Below are 19,727 nucleotides of genomic sequence, written 5' to 3'. Positions count from 1 at the left end.
ACATGTATTTGTTGGGATAGAGGGGGAGAGAAATGAGTAAAAGGGACTGTTCAACTATTTTATAAAATAATTAAGAAAGTTTATTATATTTAAAAAATAATAAGATACATATGAATAGGGGAAGTTTTATAAATCTAAAACCATGCAATTAAGATAGTTATAATTTTTAATTATTCGAACTTTGATCTAGAATATTAAAATTTAATGTCCAATTTTAATCAAAACGTTATTTTCATGGTCTTTCTAAAAATAAACATGACTTTAGAATATGTAACTTACTTTACCATTTATTTAATAGCTTTTTATGATATGAAAATTAATAGCATTTACACTGAGAGAGTTGAGGGTAAGCTTCCTGGTTTCTTTAACCAGGGAAATTTTCGTAACTTTGAGGGGATTAAAATGTTCTAGAATTTAAATTTGAATTGTTTTTAAAAAAATATATTTTATTTAAGTAAGGTAATTTATGTTTACTGTCTAGATAATTTATTACAATTACTTCAGTATAAAAATGCTTATTTTAATGTTAAATAGTATTTAATAATTAAATAATGCCATTTAATCGAGGTTAGCGAAAAATTATCTTGCCATATTTTTTTTACTTAATATTAATACATTTTTCTTCACCATTAACTTTTAATGATGACTTTTATAATTACTTTAAATGACATAAGTAAAAAATAGTTTGTCCACGCAGTGTCTTAGAGTAATTTTTTTAGTAGAGTTTTTTTAATTCAAAAATACTTTTATATATATATTGAAAAAAATCAACAAATTTCTAAAAAAGAACTTACTTTCTCTTCAAATACCACTTCTTGCAGCATCATCAAAACAATTCTTCAGGATTTACCAATGCTCCTTATTGGTAACAAAATGCAACAGGAGTGCTTGAGGTGGCAGCAGAAGTGCCAGGTGTTGAAGGAATGTTTTCTTTATCATACATATTTCACCACACGTTGAAAAGAGAATTAATGGTATGTATGTGTTGAGAAGACGAGAAGTATATATAATAAGAATCACAGGACAAACAACACACCTTGCACCTTGCCTAAACAGTATGTGTTTCTATCTAACTTATGCCAATTATGTTTCAGCTTAACTAGACGCATGATAGTATAGTATTGTATCATGTCTAGTAAGAGATATATTTGTTTACGATGGTGACTTTATATTAATGATGTCACATCCATTCTATGACTAGGCTAGTTCTTTTTAGACATTTAAGCTTTATTAAAGCTATGTAAACATCTATGTTGATTTTCTAAGAGGGACAATTGAGCCTAGTCCTCTTGAAGACTATCTAAAATTAAATTCTTTATTAACTTTTATAACATCACAATTAAATTCTTTGTAGTTTTCTATCAAAATAATAAGTAAACTTATAATAAATATGTATATAAAAAACATCTTCAAAATTTTTAAAATTTTATCAATTATTATAATTATACAATAATGAAAATATAATCTAGATAGTTTGTTTAGATAATAAAAAAAATGGTTAATCAAATATAAATATCGAAAGGATAAAAAAGATTAAAAATAAGTACAAAATTCAATTTCTATTATTATTATTATTATTATTATTATTATTATTATTATTAGTATTTTAACAATTTTAATAACCAGTTTGCTACAAATATAAAAACGAAACCGAGTAAGAATGATGTAATTATGCAAGAGTGAAACTGCGAACTTTGAGCTCAAAACACGTGCGTGACCCGTCTAAACGCTTTCGCGCCCAAATTCTGTTACCAGCCTAACGAACCAAACCAGCGAGTTTCCATCTGCGAGCTACTTAGAAGATTTTCCTCTGATAATCACATCTTAACGCTATCTCTTCTTCTTCTTTTCTCTGAATCGAAATGCAGCAGAGATCTTCAAGCTCGAGCTTCCGCACCAGCGACGAATTCAGAGCCATCAACATCGGTGTAGATCAGCAGCAACACACAAAGCGGAGAAGAACCTTCGAGGAAGACTCGCTCGACGAGCTACCGGTTTACCACCGGAGCGTAACCGGAAGGAGAGACACTTCCCGTTCACGCTCACCGCCGGCGGAAAAATGCATTCACTTAATCCCCGTGATCCTGCTGCTCTGCCTGTTCACTCTCTGGTGGTTCTCTGTTCCAGGTACGTCGCCGTTTTAACCAATATAACTTAGTTTTCCGTTAAGCACTTAAGCTTATCTTATACTAAGCGATATAGATTCAGAATTGTGATCTTCTTAGTTAAGAAGCGTTCGGTAACTAAGAACTGATGAGTATTGCTTTCAATTTGTCGATGCGAAATCTTTTGAAAATTAACAGTGAATGTGGAGATTAAAGACGGTAGGATTACGGCGATTCGGCAGATTCATGCACCACTGCCTAACAACACTCGAATTGATCTTACCATGCTGGCAGTTGCCGCGTCATCACCGATTCCTGCTAATAATCCTCAAAATCTGTCAGGTGAGGACGAAACTTTTTTGCATCCTGCGAGTTCGCCTAGTGAAGAAACACTTTCTTTTTCGTAAAGTGGAAGACCTGAGTGACTTAAGAGTTTTCGATTGATAACATAGGATAGAAATATAATCTGAATATGTGCTTCTTTGATAGCGTAGAAATATAGTCTTCATCTATGTCGAGAAGAATAATGAACTTTGAAATGCACTTTATACTTTTTCTAGCATACAAATTCAGGAGGAATCCATTAAATGCATGATTCAGTAGGTTTCCAATGACTCCTTTAATTCAATGTTAAGGTTGTGTTGTCTATATTCCATGATAACTCATACATACACAAATGCATTCTTAACGGATAAGAGCTTCTTATATATGCTTAGTTGACTTTACATCTATAATAGGAATGAGTGAGGCTAAAAGAAGATGGTGACAACTGTAGTTCAATTTGTGTTTTATGGACCTTCTGTTGGAACAACAGCCAAAAATTAAGTTGGAATTTGGAGCTCAATTTCTACCTTAGGGACTCAATTCACTCATCAATTGTCAGCTTATATGTACATAGTTGAGCTGTTGTGCGATTTTCAAAAAAACATAAGAAGGTCGTGACTGCATAAAGTTAATGATTTCGGTTTTAGGATACATTTCAATGTTAATAAACTATGGTAGTTTTAGTTTTTAAAAGATTATTTATGTTTTCAATTTTTAACGTAATTTTAAAACAATATATCGATCCTGTACTAATTAACAGGCCTTTTTTTTTTTTACTTTAAGAAACACTGACTTCATTTTAAATGCATTATTTGTTTCTGTAATTTCTTTTTGCACCTTTTTTTTCTACTAAGGGCACTGTTAATTTATGGTTAAATATATTAATAAGACGTTAACAGTGTATCATGAAAATTGATATATTTATTGGACAACTAACAATATACATACTTTTTATTGTAAAAAAATTATTGAATTATCATTACTGTTATTAAATATAATTACCACTTGAAATATGTTTTATGGATTTATAAGTAAAATTTAGATTTACGACATTTTTAATTAAAACTAACTAATTTAACTATTTTTATTAGTTTTCATAATTAGATATTTGTTTTTATATAATTAGGGTAGTATTGATTTAGTAGATAATATCCATGGAAATTCATTAATGGATAGATTGAATGAATTTTATCAGATTAATCACTTTTTTAATTTATCAAAATATACTAATAGATTATTTTATTCTGTTTGAATCTATTTTAAAAATTTATTTAAAACGGATCAATATGCGTTGTAAAAAAATTATAAAAAAATATTATTAAAGAGATCTTTTTCTTACTTTTATCCAAATCACTTGCTAAAAACACATGTTTGCTTGATAGAATATTTTGATTAGGTAATAAATAAAAACACAGATTATCAGGTCATGATTGGAATATTGGTTGCAGGGTCCCATGACACTTATCACCATATATGAACTCATTGGACGTGTCCCCAGGTTTCAGAAGGCCTAACAGGTTCCCATACACGTATCATTCCTCATAATGCAATTAATTAATATATATGCTAATCATATTTTAAAATAATATTTTCAACAGCGTTTTTTTCTTAAAACTAAAATAAGTATTTTCAAAGCAACAATTTAAACAAAAAAAATCTAATTGAATAAGTTAATAAAATCTGTTTATTAAAATGAATAAAAATCACTCGGTTTTAAAATAAATATATTAAAACACATAAAAAAATATAGATGAAAAATTTTATTAAGTTAAAATTTTCTCTGAGAAAAATAAACTTCTGCAAACTTGCCTCTAAGAAAATGAATAGACATTTAGATTTATATGTAAATATATTATTGTGTGCCTATAGATGGCACATTCAAATTAACTCATTGCTATAAGTGTTAAAATAGACTTTAAATATAGAGCTTATTCTGCATTATCCTATAAGTACATATATTTTCATACTTTTGCTAAAGTTACTAATCAATGAATGAGGCAATGGTCATATAAAAATGGGGCGATAGCCATAAAGGAGAATAATGGTGTAGGTGCAATAGCAATGTAAGTATATAAAAAGATAAAAAGTCACATAAAAATAACACTTTGACTATATATGTAGAAAGGACAAAGTCCTATAGTCTATATACAACTCTCTAATTACAATCACGTACCAAAATATTAAAACAATGAAAAATGTTCTACCAATAGAGTAATCAATCCAATAAGGAGGGAAATTAGGAGAGAAACATAATTTTTTTTATATTTAGATATTCAAAATAGATAAAATGTCATTATATTAAACTAATATGATGTTTTCAGGATATGTTAATTTCATAATTGAGAAAAAGGATGCAACTAACGTGAAGTTTTGGAAAACTAAAACTTTTTTTTTAAGTTTAAATTGTACATTTTTAAAGAATTGTTCCGAAAGTTTTATTAGGTAGTGTTGATTAAAATAGGTAAAAATAAATTACGTATTCTAAAATATATTTTTCTAAACTTTTGTTAATATATGTTAAAATTTGAAAGTCATTTTTGTCAATATAATAGAAAGTGTGGCAACAAGAATATGGAGGGGCAAGCCCCTTCTCTTTTCTAAGCGTTTCAAAACTAGACTATTTTTACGTTTTTTTTTTCAAAAAGTAAAAAAATTATATTCTAAATTATTTTAAGATTTTTATTTCTTGCACTCCCATATTTTCTTTCTCTATTTCTCACTTTTTAAAAGTGTATATTTTGTTTACTCTATTTTATAATTTATTTAAATTTCAAAACCTCCATTAATATTATTCATTGATATCCTGAACTGTTACTTTATACATTTAATTTAACAATGAATGGTATTTTATGTAAAGGTTCTGTAGAACTTGTTCTTTAAATAAGTTTTTTTTTTTTTCTAAAAGATTCAAATGACATGACAATAATTTTCGTAAATAAAATTTAAATTCAACTTAACTTTATATAACTTATTTATAAAATAAAATTTACATTTATATATTTAAATTAACTTTAGTTCTAATTAATATGAAATGAAAAAGAAAAAAACGTAAACATAAACTGAATAACTTATGATAATGATATAAAGGAACAAAAGTGTAAGTTATTTTTATTACACCTGATATCTTTTAATAGCGAAGTCTAATATAGATTAAATATTACAGTAAGTCTAAAGTACTTGGTTTTGAATATGTGTAGCCTCTTTTTATTAATTTTTTTTTTTGGAGTTTAATTTATCTAAAAGAGGACTGTTTAACACTCTTTTAACCTATTCTTGCTAAGCATTTTTATTAAAATATTATAAGTTATATATTATGAGTGGAATTATAAATTATAAGTGGACTTCATTAAATAAAAACATACTACATTTTATATTACAATATGGATAATTTAAAATTTTCTCACGTCTCGTTAAGGTGCAAGAAGAACCGTGAAAGTGTAGAAAGTAAAAAAGAAAACCCACTTTCAAGAAATCAAGTTGTCGTGTGCCTTTTTGTTATTATTTTAGGAGATTTCGTTTTGCACCCACATAATTTTCTTCTACGCTTCTATAAATATATGAGATTTCTCATTTCGTCTTTTCTATTTCTTGAAGCTATTTTTCATGAAAATAATACACTCATATCTCACAATCTAAAAATAATCTTTACACACACAAAAAAAAAGATATGATTAAATGAACGATAGAAATAGATGAGAAATAACTAGTGACTTTCGATAACTTTTAACATCAAAATCTTTGAACATAACACTTGTAATTGCATAATTAGAAACTTACATGTAAATACATAAATTATAAAAGACACACTTCTGCTATCATCTAATTAGTTTACTGTGTAAAACTTTTTAAAGTGGAAAAAAAAAACTCTATTGAGTGGTATATTTGACATGATCAATAACATAAGATAATTGTTCTAATTGAGTGAATTGGTTTGAATATACCGCAGAGTTGCTACTATCTATGAGATTTCAGACTTGATTCAAATCTCTTTTCGTCCAACCATCATGGATAAAATCTGAAGGAAGGGACAGTTGAGTTAATTAAACTCAATAATATATATTCATGTTTTCTCTTTGTTTAAAAAATTTGTTCATGCAATATTGGGAGTAGTTGGTGAATGGTTGGTGTTTAAAGGATAGCAGATGACTTATCCTAGGTATTCTTGATCCTTCACATCACGAAGTTGATCAAAGAAGTCCTTCACTTGCAATCATTTTACCATTCAGCAGGCAACTACACAAAAAAGGTAAACATCAATCACCATTTGATACCCACTAAAAGGGAAAAATATACACTTAAACTCAAAATCTTGAAGATTATTTGTGGTCATGAATCATCCAGCGTCGACCAATATGGTCTCATGTGTCCATTTCACAAGCTTATCCTTGTGACCATGCCCTTTCAACAAGCTCTCCTCTTTTCTTAGATATGCAATGCAAGAATTACCCTTGTGCAAGACAATGGGTATATTAATATTCTATATGTTTTTCAAGAAGCAAAAAAGTGAGGATATTTGCCATTTTTGGTTGTCTGATTTTGCATTTGTCCTGGGCTATAAGTCCACAACCTCAGACATAGAAAACCAAACAGGGTTGTCCTTGGAACAAAAGGAGGGTACAGCTAGCCTGCAGAGATTAACATGCTTGTGGAGACTCATATAATGTTCACGTTCTCTGCTCTTGTTGCTTTTCGTTTTTGACACCCCACTTCCAGACTGGCACTTACGTTCTGACATCAGAAATCATTGAAGGTAAGACCCAGATGAAGAAGCAGCATCAGAAGATAGATATATATCACTGTTTGGTTCCTCCACTCTGTAAAATTTTGTTTCTCTCAAATGTTTTAGGACTCCAAAGTGAACAAGGTTGCACCATTATATAGCAGACTTTTAGGAATTCGTGCAAAGAGGAATGTCCCATGTGAAATATCCAGACACAGGGATGGGAACCCAAACCTTTCCAACAATGATCCTTTCATCTTTTTATTCCACCTGTCCTCCTTCTGCACTATGAGCCATTTCTAGAAATCAGTTTTCTCTCTGTTTATATTGTGTGCAAATTTCTTTAACAAGAAGCAGCAACACAAGTCCACACCTCCTACCACTGCCAAATTCAGAAGATTTCTGACCCTGCAAAGCACAAGAGGTATTACACTGTAAAACATTTCTAATCACACACAGCAAGAGGTATTATTAAACTGTGAAACATTTCTAATCACAGTAATGATTTTTCTTTTTTCATGCTGGAATTAGTTAACTTTTGAACTTTTCTCACAATTCTATAACTGTCCTTGCACTACGTCAATTTATATCTGGACAGTTTAGGAATCAAATCATGGTGGTTTAGGAAGTCATTCTGATTAGTCTGTTAGATGGATGGCATGAAAAATTCCCCAACATTCATTTCTGTTCCACGCAAGCAGAAGAAGCACTTTTGGCTCACCACAGCTTTTCATCCAAATTTCTCTCCTATCATTACGTGTCCTTCTCTGGGGATTTTCCTCTATCCATTGGGGACACTTGTGTTCTGACATAATTAGCGAAAAACCCAGACAGTGTCTTATCTCAGTTATGTTTCGATGCATTAATTAGTGTCCCCTCCTAAGTAATCAACCTCCACCACTCATTGCAATCTCCCACCCTCAAGCAAACAAAATTAGCCTGAAAAAAAGTGATGAACCAGCAAAAAGCCCCACACAACTCATCATTCGCTGTACGAGTCCCACTCCTACCACATGCCCTTGCCATTCGAATTACTAACACTGCACCACCATCATATCATACTTGGACGACATCATATGTTAGTTCCAAAGTACACATCAAACACTGAACTCAATCTCCATCCTCATCCCACTTCAACAACACGCAGAGATTTAGTATTCATTTCACAAATTTACCATACAAGACATCCACTCATGTCTTTTGTTCATACCAGATGTGACCCCAGTCTTTTTTTCAAATCTTTTGTTACCAACTAACAACAACAGCACACAAATTCTATAACATGAAACTCATAGTCTTCCATGAATTTTTTGTTCTCATTCAACAGAAAAATGCAGGGATTTATTGTCTATAACTATGGTAACTGAGTACTGACAAGTGATTTGCGTAGTTAATTCTTACTTTTTGAGAGATTGATTGTGTGACATGTGCATGAATGGAACAGAGAGTCAGCAGAATGGAGGCATTTCCCAGAGACCAACGTGGCTCGCTCGAAGTGTTCAACCCTTCGTCTTCTTACTCCAACGAGAAGCCGGTCAACTCGCCATTGCGCACTCAATCCACGTGGAAGACGTGGATAGAGTCACGCGCCGAGGAGCCAGCGGAGCAGCAGCAACGCGGCGGTCCCGATGAAGTCACAGCCACGTCGTGGATGGCGCTAAAGGACTCCACTCCGCCGCTTCCATCACAGACACTCGCCGCCGTGCTCGGTGAGCCTCTGGCGGAGGTCGGAAATGCCGCGAAGCGCGCCGCGGAATGGGGTCTGGTGCTGAAGACGGACACGGAAACCGGGAAGCCGCAGGGAGTGGCGGTTCGGACCTCCGGTGGGGAGGAGCAGAGCTCGAAGGTGACCGGTGGGTCGAGGAGGGACTCCGGAAACTCCGTTCGGAGCTCCGGCGAGTCCTCCGACGACGGGAGGGAGTACCGGGGAGGAATCCCTCGGGTTTCGGAAGACCTGAGGGACGCTCTGTCGGCGTTTCAACAAACTTTCGTGGTTTCGGATGCTACCAAACCCGATTACCCGATAATGTATGCCAGTGCCGGGTTTTTCAAGATGACGGGTTACACATCGAAGGAAGTCATAGGGAGAAACTGGTACGTCGAAGTTACTTTTTTTACAGTGTTAATTTTTTAATCAACAATTATTAAACTTAATTATGAAGGATTAAACAAATATATGTTTGTGGAAACATTAAAAAACAGAGAAATGACGTCGAATGTGGTTTTATACTGTTATTTAAAGAGGGATTATGGGGTTTAATTAATTCAGATTAAAGTGAACAGAATTAGAATTAGAATTATTGAATGAAAAAGAAATACGATGGAAGGGTGTCTATAACTGTAATAACTGTATGGAAAAGGACAATAAGAAAACAATAAACGGGTCGGGTGGGTTGGCAGCCGGTTTTTGCAGGGAGCAGACACTGATCCGGATGATGTGGCAAAGATAAGGGAGGCCTTACAAACCGGTCAGACCTACTGTGGAAGGTTACTCAATTACAAGAAGGACGGCACTCCCTTTTGGAACCTTCTCACTATTGCCCCAATCAAGGACCACGATGGCAGAGTCCTTAAATTTATAGGGTACCCCACTTAAACACTTTCTTTACTCATACTTTCTTCTCTATTATTGCTGTAATTAATTATTGTGGCCATTGCCGATCGTTGCCTTGGGACTATATATATATATATATATATATATATATATATATATATATATATATATATATATATATATATATATATATATCATACTCTTATAATTGACACTTCTTTCCTATGGTCATTGTTCACAGCTTGTCTTTTGCAAATTTTAAGATAAGAAACACTCCACACTGATAATGACACTTCTATCATATCCTTTTCTTTCCAATTACAAAATGCCAAACACTGTTCTGTCATGTCTATTATCACTACAAATTTTATATTTCATCATATGCTATTTTTATTTATTTATCTATCTATCTATATAATGATCCATACATCTACCTGTTTTGGTATCTACCAAATAAATTTGATTTAATGCATTTCATGTAATAAGTATCAATTTTTTTCTTGATTATATCTGAACTTGTGTTTTTAGTTAAATTCAAGAGAAAAGGTTCTTTCTTTTAAAGGAATAGAAATGTTGGTGTTATTTGAATTTACTTGGTATAGGATAATATATTTGTCCCAAACATTTATAAATATAGGGCATTTTTATGAGTTGTAATGTTGGAGATGTTTTAGTACTTAAAAAGATGGAAAGAGTGGGTCATGCCAAACCTGATATGTGACTAGAAAAGGAAACATGAGATGTAGAGATGATGCATGCATATTTTTTCTTAGATATTTTTCTATTTTAGGCCGAATAATGGATTTTGTTCAATCCATATCTTTGTTACTGTTCTTCAAACTAAATAATTCATCATTGCGTGAACTGACAAACAGGAGACAAAGATGGATTGCACGTGGATCTTTTTTTTTTTTTTAATTTAGTTTTGACTTGCACGTGGCTCTTGAGATAATGGAACGTTGGCATGCATCGTTGTCTGATACAGATACCAGACTCCTGAAGTCTGGTGTTTCACTTTTAAAACAAACTAATTTCAGAGCTGTGACTGCTCTTTAGAAAATTAATTATTGAAATTTTTGTAATTTAATAATGTCTTGTACATGTGTATATGTATTTGATCATAGTTTTAATTATAAAATCTTTATCAATAACCAGGATTCCTTATTTAACTTTTGTAGTGAATCCTTTATTTTAGACCAGTTCCATCAAAAGATGCACACATAATCTTCTAAACTTATACTGTTAAGTAAATTTCATGGAAGTTGTTCTGAAATGAAAACAAACTCAATTGTTTTCTGCACACTGCTTTAAAGTATTGTTTGTGTATATATAATGATGACAGAATGCAAGTGGAGGTTAGCAAGCATACAGAGGGGACGAAGGAGAAGATGCTACGTCCCAATGGATTACCCGAATCCTTGATTCGATACGATTGTACGTATTGCAGATATCCTATCATATTTCTAAATTGTATAAGATTGTGCAACCTCAACCTATGTCACCATTGCTTTTAACGAAAGAATAATCACAATATTATCCCATGATTAGGTTAGAAGTATAATTAAGAAAGTAAGGTATGTATATAGTATTAGTGTTCCGATATAACTTCATTTACATTAAAAAGTTAGTTGAATATATTGTCTTAAGGTTTTGAATTAATCGTGTTAATCTTTTATATAAATTGGATTCATGATGTTTTATTGATGTTGTATAATGCAGCTCGTCAAAAAGAAAAAGCAAATAGTTCAGTATCTGAGCTGTTGTTGGCTGTGAGAAGGCCACGGGCGCAGAGTGAATCAGGAGGCCGTCCCTTGATCAGAAAGTCAGCATGCGGTGATGATTATAAAGAAAAACCAGAAAAGTCATCGAGGAGAAAATCTGAGAGTGTGGCTTCTTTTAGACGCAAATCACATGCAGGAGACACGAGTTCAATGGAGAGAATCACTGAGCTACCTGAAAAGAAAAACAAGACATCTCGTCGCCGTTCCTTCATGGGGTACGTATATGCATGCTTATTTACTTGAGTTATTTATAAAGAAATAGTTTTTGAACTGCTTTTAAAAGGAGATTCTTTTAAAGATACTACTTTTCCTTCATGGGGAATGATCTTCTGGCTAAAGTACAAGTTTTTTGAATGAGTATGTGATTTGCATTTGATCTTATGTTCCAATTCTGTTTCTAATAAAGCATCATCTTTCTAATTTCTTGGTCCATGGTTCAGGTTCATCAGGAAAAGTCAGTCCAACTTTGGAAGCTTCAATGACGAAGCTGTTATTAAGGATAGTTCTGAGAGTAGTGATGAGGATGATGAGAGGTCTGGTAGCTTTGATGGCACAGTAAAGAAGAGGGAAAAGAGAAAGGGTCTTGATCTTGCTACTACACTTGAACGTATTGAGAAGAACTTTGTTATTACTGATCCTAGGCTGCCTGATAACCCCATTGTAAGATCAGCTTTTCTTTTCTATTCTTTTCTTTTTTTCAAAATCATTTATGCATCTAGATAGACCACAGACAATTTGAATGTTGGGAAGTTCCAAATTAACTAAATAAGGTCAATTTATAATAGTGGAAGCAAATCTTGATTTTACAAGTTGGTTTTATAAAATTGATTAGGTTTTGAGTTCACTTCTTAATATCATATATATCACAAATTATCTCAGCGAAATTTATTGTATGTTCAAGCAAGACAAAATCTCATTACTCAACAATTTGGTTTTCCAGATCTTTGCATCTGATAGCTTCTTGGAGCTTACGGAGTATAGCCGTGAAGAAATCTTGGGAAGAAATTGCAGGTATGGTTGAAACCGATACACGCTTACCATGAAATGAATATCAAAACACTGAAATTGATATTACAGAGTATTGCATATTAGTGCTTCAAGCATTACTTCAGGCTTCATTAACTGGAGTATATGAATGCTTCTATGAAGGATCAATGGAAAAATTCAGTAAACTGAACTCTAAAATTGTTACATTGGCAAAAGTTATTTTATTTATATGCTACATGATTATATAGGTTTCTGCAAGGGCCTGAAACTGATCCAGCAACAGTGAGAAAAATTAGAGAGGCCATTGACACTCAAACTGACGTCACTGTGCAACTCATCAATTATACAAAGAGTGGTAAGCTTATTACCTCTCTTCAATAAGCTAATTTGTTTTAGATTGGTTAAGTGTTGGTATTACCTGAATAATTCGTATAGAAGTATATGACGAAAAGTTCTCAGGATATTCAATGTCACACTATATTCTCTTTATTAAAAAGAACCAGGAAAGGAAAAATATTTCAATATTATCACATATAACTATGCTTTCATTTCATGGATCCTTCTTACAGTCTTATAATGAAAATCACTATTTAATAACTTGAAGCTAAATATGGTTGCTAATTGTTCTGCTCGATTCAGGTAAAAAGTTCTGGAACTTGTTTCATTTGCAACCTATGCGTGATCAGAAGGTACAGTTTACAATGTCCTGCGATATAACTTTTGTTTTCGTAGTTAATCATGTCCCATTTACCAAATCTTCGAGCAGAAATAATTTTTTACTTGTTTCTGTGTTGAACAGGGAGAGGTACAGTACTTTATTGGAGTTCAACTTGATGGTAGTCAACACGTGGAGCCTCTTCACAACCGCATTGCAGAAAATACTGCAAAAGAGGGAGAACAATTGGTCTGATTTCTATTCAAGTGCTTTATTCGTTTAACATATATTGAAATCTCCAATTTTCTGTTGGGTTCTCGACATCATTATATATCCAAATGGAGGCTTTTAGTTTGAAAGTCTACAAAATAAAAGCCTATGGTTCCTTCATTTTGACCAAAGAGAGTTTTGTGTATAATTTTTTGGTATTATATGTAATAGTAAGAAACTTTGTTCATTTTATTGTGCTTTGTACTTTCAAAGTTATAACAAATTTATTTGACATCCATCCTCAGGTAAAGGAAACTGCTGAAAATGTTGATGATGCATTGAGAGAACTTCCAGATGCTAATTTGGTAACGTGTCCTGATCATCAGTATCCTTTGAAAAGCTCTTGCATTCAATTTTTCTCATAATGTTTTGATTATCTTCAGAAACCAGAAGATTTATGGATGAATCATTCAAAAGTGGTTCACCCGAAACCACATAGGAGGGATGAAGCTGCTTGGAAAGCTATTCAGAAGGTATATATATTACTTAAGTATTTGAAATTATGCCATATTTTCTGGTATTTCTTGCTATTGCTATTGACTACTGAAAAATTTAGGAAGTACCAGTATAAATTATGACTCTAAGCAACTAACATCGACACAGGAGACGAAAATTTCACCTTTTTTTCCGAAATGATATATATATTTTTTTAAAAAACGTCCTTCTCTGCCTATATTGTTATATTCAAAATTTTCTTCCTAGTCACTTTTATTATCTCATGTAAGTTACATTTTGCAAATTGATTATGTGATCGTGGTTGTGCAGATCCTAGAAAGTGGAGAGCAGATTGGCTTGAATCATTTTAGGCCAGTTAAACCTTTGGGATCAGGAGATACTGGCAGGTTTTTTTCTTGATTCTCTTTTCGACTTCCCAATATTTGAAACGTGCATGAACAATTTCATGAGTCTTACGTTAGTTGCTTACTGAAACATGTTGTAACTAAATGACTGTGATGATCTATCTGGAACTAGTCCGTAGATTAGCTGAAAACATTTTGGAATTCTGAAACCATGATTAGAGTTTCTTCATTTATTTGAGTGATGCGAAGTTTTTCTACGCTCATTACCTTTTCCAATCAGGCTCCAGGGACTGCATTTTTACATCACCTGTTATTGGATTTCAGTGTCTATCTGGTGGAGCTAGGTGAAACTGGCCAATATTTTGCCATGAAGGCTATGGAGAAGGGTATTATGCTCAATCGTAACAAGGTACAGCGTTAAATTATTTGACACTTTTTTTGTTTTAAGGTGTCACCTCCTACCTTCAACAGATTTAGAAATGTTTATTTGGAAATTGTTCAGTACTGAATTGGCTTTATATTCTGGCAATACATTTACTTTTTATCAGTTAATTGAAAAAAGAAAAAATATTCCAAGTGGGTCACTTTTAACAGCAGCTATAACTACAGGTGCATAGAGCTTGCACAGAGAGAGAGATCCTCGACATGTTGGACCACCCTTTTCTTCCTGCATTATATGCTTCCTTTCAGGTTTGTACTACCAAGTATCAACTAAGTATATGAGAAAATAACAAAATTTAGTAAGATTTTACATCTTCTATCATAGTTGTTAATTATTAGAGTGTGCAGGAACATCAGGATCTTTTCATGGAGGATGGTATCAAACTCAAAAGTTTCTACATAGTAGAAAACAAAATTATGCATGCATTTCTACTTACTATAAAATGAATATTACCTTCTTTGGGATTTGAATAATTTGCAGACCAAAACACATGTTTGTTTGATAACCGATTATTGTTCTGGTGGAGAACTATTCCTTCTTCTTGAGCGACAGCCAGCTAAGGTTCTCAGGGAAGATGCAGTGAGGTATATGTATATTATACTATTATGCAAAGAAATAACCTATGCATGTTGATCAAAAACTGAAATTTCTTTGGCTGATAATGTGCTTGATAATAATAGATTTTATGCCGCTGAAGTAGTTGTTGCATTGGAGTATCTTCATTGTCAAGGTAGGTTCTTATTCATCACCCAACATGATGACAGTATATAATTGTTATTATACTTTTTGGGTAATATCAGAATCAGTAAATTCTGCGGCAATCATCGATAGATGTTCAAAATTATTTTTCTCAAATCTAGTATAGATGTTTAAACGTGTTTTTTCTCGAAATATGTTCGAAACCTTTTCTTTTAATTGATTCGGTAGCATTATATGATCCTTTCTCAGACTGAAATTCTGTCCTAGCAAGAAATTTTACTTAAAAATTTTGTATTTGCTTTATATTAAGACACTCAGACAGCATCTAAGATAATAACATTGTTTGGTGAAAAATCCACAGGGATAATATATCGGGATTTGAAGCCAGAAAATGTGTTACTACAAAGCAGTGGACACGTGTCCCTAACAGATTTTGATCTGTCATGTTTGACATCTTGCAAACCACAGGTACGTTAGAGACAACAAAAACTTTCGATGATGAAGCTTTTATTTAGAACTCATACAAATTTATGTGATGCTGGTTGTGTTCTTTACAGCTTCTAGTTCCATCCATAAATGAAAAGAAGAAAGCACAGAAAAGCCAACAACCTCCAATATTTATGGCAGAACCTATGAGAGCATCAAACTCTTTTGTGGGCACAGAAGAGTACATAGCTCCGGTTGGTTGTTTCTGGACATAATATTTAATCATTTATGCTCCAATTTCTTATCTTATTGAAACTTGCTTGAACTTTTTGTTTATAACAATTTGTTATAAATTGCATTTGACAGTTCAATGCTTGTGCAGGAAATTATAACGGGTTCAGGCCATACCAGTGCTGTGGATTGGTGGGCTCTTGGTAAATTTTTACTTCTTACAACTAAATCAATTTAAAAAAGTAGAATTTTTTAGAAAGAAAATTGAATGCATTGTATAGTTACTATGTGGTGGATAAGTTTGGGGTTTATCAGTGAAAAATTTTGCCTTAAAGGAATCTTTCTCATCAAAGGGATTGTCATTGACTGAATTCACTGGCCGAAACCAATTCTATTGGTCTCTTTCTCATCATGTTTTGACTGCATGAATTACATTTTTTCAGGAATTCTTCTATATGAAATGTTTTATGGATATACACCATTCAGGGGAAAGACCAGGCAAAGAACATTTACAAATATTCTTCACAAGGACCTTAAATTTCCCAAAAGTAAACAGGTAAGGTTGTTCTGCTGCACAATGACAACTATGGTTTTAAACCGTATTGCAAAATAATGTAACAATTTGCTTAAAGCTCCATAGTTAAAATGAATGTATACGTAAATAAATAAAATAAGATAAAATGATGATGCAGGTAAGTTTCAGTGCAAAGCAGTTAATGTATCGGCTGCTGAACAGAGAGGCCAAAAGCAGATTGGGTTCAAGAGAAGGAGCAAATGAAATTAAAAACCATCCATTCTTTCGGGGTGTCAATTGGGCACTAGTTCGTTGCACTGTAACATCACTCAACTATTGCTATATCAACTTTTGGAAAATGATATTTTAACACCATTTTGACACTGCACACGTGTCAAAATGTGATTGGATGATTTCAAATTAAAAAAACAAACTTTGGTTTATGTTTTCCAAATATACTCCTGTCTCAACTTTTTTAATTTAAAATCGTCCAATCACATTTTGACATGTGTGCAGTGTCAAGATAGTGTCAAAAAATGATGTTAAAATATCATTTTCCATCGTCTTTAACTATGTTAAATGTTTGATTAATGAAACATTCTTGTGTTGGCAGAAACCTCCTGAGCTTGATGCACCTCTCTTCCAAACAACTGAAGAAGAAAAGGAAGCCAATTTTGAAGATCAAGTGCAAGAGGAGATGAACGTCTTCTGAAGGTCTCTATATAAACATTCAGAAGCATATTTTTTTTTTTTATTTTTTACTTTTATATCTTTGAGCTATTATGTGGTAGCCAAGTTCTACAATCGAACTTCTCAACGTTTGTTTGTGTGAGTCGTTGGTTGCCAAGTTGAGGAATCTAAGTTTGGTTATGTAAAATGTTCGTTGTAAGTTATGAATGGTATGATGTTTCTAATTCACCAAGTTGTAACGTTTTTTTGGTCTTGTTTGTTTAATTTCCTTGTGCCTATCGTTCTCTGCTTCATTGTCATGCCAATGGACACAACTTCACAATCATTCGTAATTACAAAATAGAAAAATAATATCTTATTATACCCCCGCAAATAAAAGTATAAAAGTATACAATCAATTTAACGTAGCTTGATAATTAAAAAGACTTATTTTCTTAAATACTTAACTAAAAAAATATAAAATTTTCAATCTTTTTATTATTATTTTTTTTTATAAAAATGGCAAACCTTAAATAATTCACAGCTATCCAGATTTTCTAACTCTTATTACTGTGATTTTCTTAATCATTACTTCCCAAATCTAAATCTTTGATTAACTTGAAAAAACAGTTTAATTTGGTATATAATATCAAATCAGTACATGGTGTGGTACACTTATTATTGGAGAAAAACTACTACATTTACTTCATTGTATTTAAATTTACTTGATGGAAAATGTTTTTTTTTCTTTTGCAAGATAATATATATATATATATATATATATATATATATGCTAACTTGCGTACACCTGTTTTTCAGTTGGTACATTTTAGTAATGTGTACCGGGTTTCAGTAGACAAAAATACCCTTATATCATGAATTCTAAGTTTTAAAGTTAAGGGTATTTTAATAATTTTCATTCTCAAAATTAAAAAAATAAAAAAAGAAACCCCCAATCCCTTATCCACCTCTCGTATTCCTCTCAACCTTTCTCTTTCATCTCTTTCACTCCAACATTTTCTCTAATTGAAAAAAATCAAAAACACTTTTATTTTAATAATTTTCATTCTCAAAATTAAAAAAAAAAAAAACCCAAACCCTTACTCACCTCCTTCATTCCTCTCAACCATTTCTCTTTCATCTCTCTCACTCAACACATTTCCTCTGTCATCTCTGCACTACCTTTAACTAAAAAAACACTCATTATTAAATAAAATGGTTAGAGAAAAAAAATACTTACATAAATAAAAAAATTAAAGCACCTAATTTTTTCTTTATATAATTATAAATAAAATTTCAAGATTTAGAATTTTTATTGTTGTTTGATTTTATAATTGAGTATTTTATTGTATTTTGATTTGTTTTTTTCTTTAGTAAAGGAAAACAAGTTAATGAATTTCTACCAAAAAAATTAAATGGTCACGGAACAATGTTACGTAGTAGTCTCAGAATGTAAAGGAATGTAAAGGAAGGATACTCATAAGTCTTGGTGCAAGTTGTGCCTGTCGACTGTAATATATATAGTGAAGATAATGAAATTAAAGAGATTTTGAATGAACTTTTTTCGAAAGGTGAATATGACTCAACTCTTTACAAAAGTAAATCGTTTAATGATGAATGTTTTTTTAGTTGGAGCTAGTGCAAAGATGACAGAGAAAATGTTTGAGTGAGAGAGATGAAGGAGAAAGGGTTGAGAGGAATGAAGGAGGTGAGTAAAGGTTTGGGGTTTTTCTTTTTTAGTTTTGAAAATGAAAATTATTAAAATAAGGCAAGTGTTTCTGATTTTTTTCAATTGGAGAGAGTAGGGATGACAGAGAAAAGAAAAGGTTGGAGTGAAAGAGATGAAAGAGAAATGGTTGAGAAGAATGAGAGAGATGGGTAAGGGTTTGGGGGTTTCTTTTTTTATTTTTTTAATTTTGAGAATGAAAATTATTAAAATACTCTTAACCTTAAAACTTAGAATTCATGATATATAGGGGTATTTTTGTCTACTGAAACCCGATACACATTGCTAAAATGTACCAACTGAAAAACATGCGCAAGTTAGCAAACCCCATATATATATATATATATATATATATATATATATATATATATATATATATATATATATATAATTTTATTATTTATAAATGTTGAAACTGCATTATTAAGCTCCACATATCGTATAATATTAAAAAGGTAATTTATAAGATGAAGTTTATATTTATATTATAAATTTATTTTATTTTTAATTAATGTAAAATTTCTTGCATATTCTTTCATCATAAAACATAAATGTCTCTATTAATAATATGTTGTATTGGGTCATAAAACACAAGAACATTAATGTAATTGGAAAATAGAAAAAAACCAACAACTTATTTCTATTCATTTAAATCAATCACGACAACTTACAAAATTTTCATTCATTTCTCATCTTTTTCACTTTATTTTATCAAATCCAAAAATAGAAAAAAAAAAACTAACAACTTATTTCTATTCATTTAAATCAGTCACGACAACTTACAAAATTTTCATTCATTTCTCATCCTTTTCACTTTACTTTAT

At 31.7% G+C, this 19,727-nt stretch overlaps 1 protein-coding gene across 5 annotated transcripts; it reads left to right on the top strand.

Moving 5' to 3' along the window:
• Positions 1-6,752: 6,752 nt before the first annotated feature.
• Positions 6,753-17,462, top strand: LOC106755758 (phototropin-1). 5 transcript variants are annotated; one of them, XM_014637970.2, is made up of 24 exons: positions 6,757-7,179; positions 7,276-7,573; positions 8,594-9,243; positions 9,550-9,732; positions 11,046-11,137; positions 11,423-11,699; positions 11,925-12,144; positions 12,425-12,495; positions 12,720-12,826; positions 13,111-13,160; positions 13,271-13,375; positions 13,642-13,701; positions 13,780-13,869; positions 14,162-14,238; positions 14,521-14,605; positions 14,806-14,886; positions 15,119-15,222; positions 15,319-15,368; positions 15,699-15,805; positions 15,895-16,017; positions 16,146-16,197; positions 16,438-16,550; positions 16,687-16,827; positions 17,122-17,462. In XM_014637970.2, exons 3-24 carry the CDS (start codon positions 8,606-8,608, stop codon positions 17,218-17,220), a joined length of 2,925 nt encoding a protein of 974 aa, XP_014493456.1. In that variant the 5' UTR covers positions 6,757-7,179; positions 7,276-7,573; positions 8,594-8,605; the 3' UTR covers positions 17,221-17,462. The 5 variants fall into 5 exon arrangements, with proteins under 5 accessions (XP_014493457.1, XP_014493456.1, XP_022634173.1 ...); XM_014637971.2 differs by lacking the exon at positions 7,276-7,573 and having other exon boundaries at positions 6,753-7,179; XM_022778452.1 differs by having other exon boundaries at positions 6,757-7,573.
• Positions 17,463-19,727: the final 2,265 nt, after the last annotated feature.

Source organism: Vigna radiata, chromosome 2 (genome assembly GCF_000741045.1).
Source record: "Vigna radiata var. radiata cultivar VC1973A chromosome 2, Vradiata_ver6, whole genome shotgun sequence".
NCBI classification, from domain to species: domain Eukaryota; kingdom Viridiplantae; phylum Streptophyta; class Magnoliopsida; order Fabales; family Fabaceae; genus Vigna; species Vigna radiata.
This window is presented reverse-complemented; position numbering and strand designations above follow the sequence as displayed.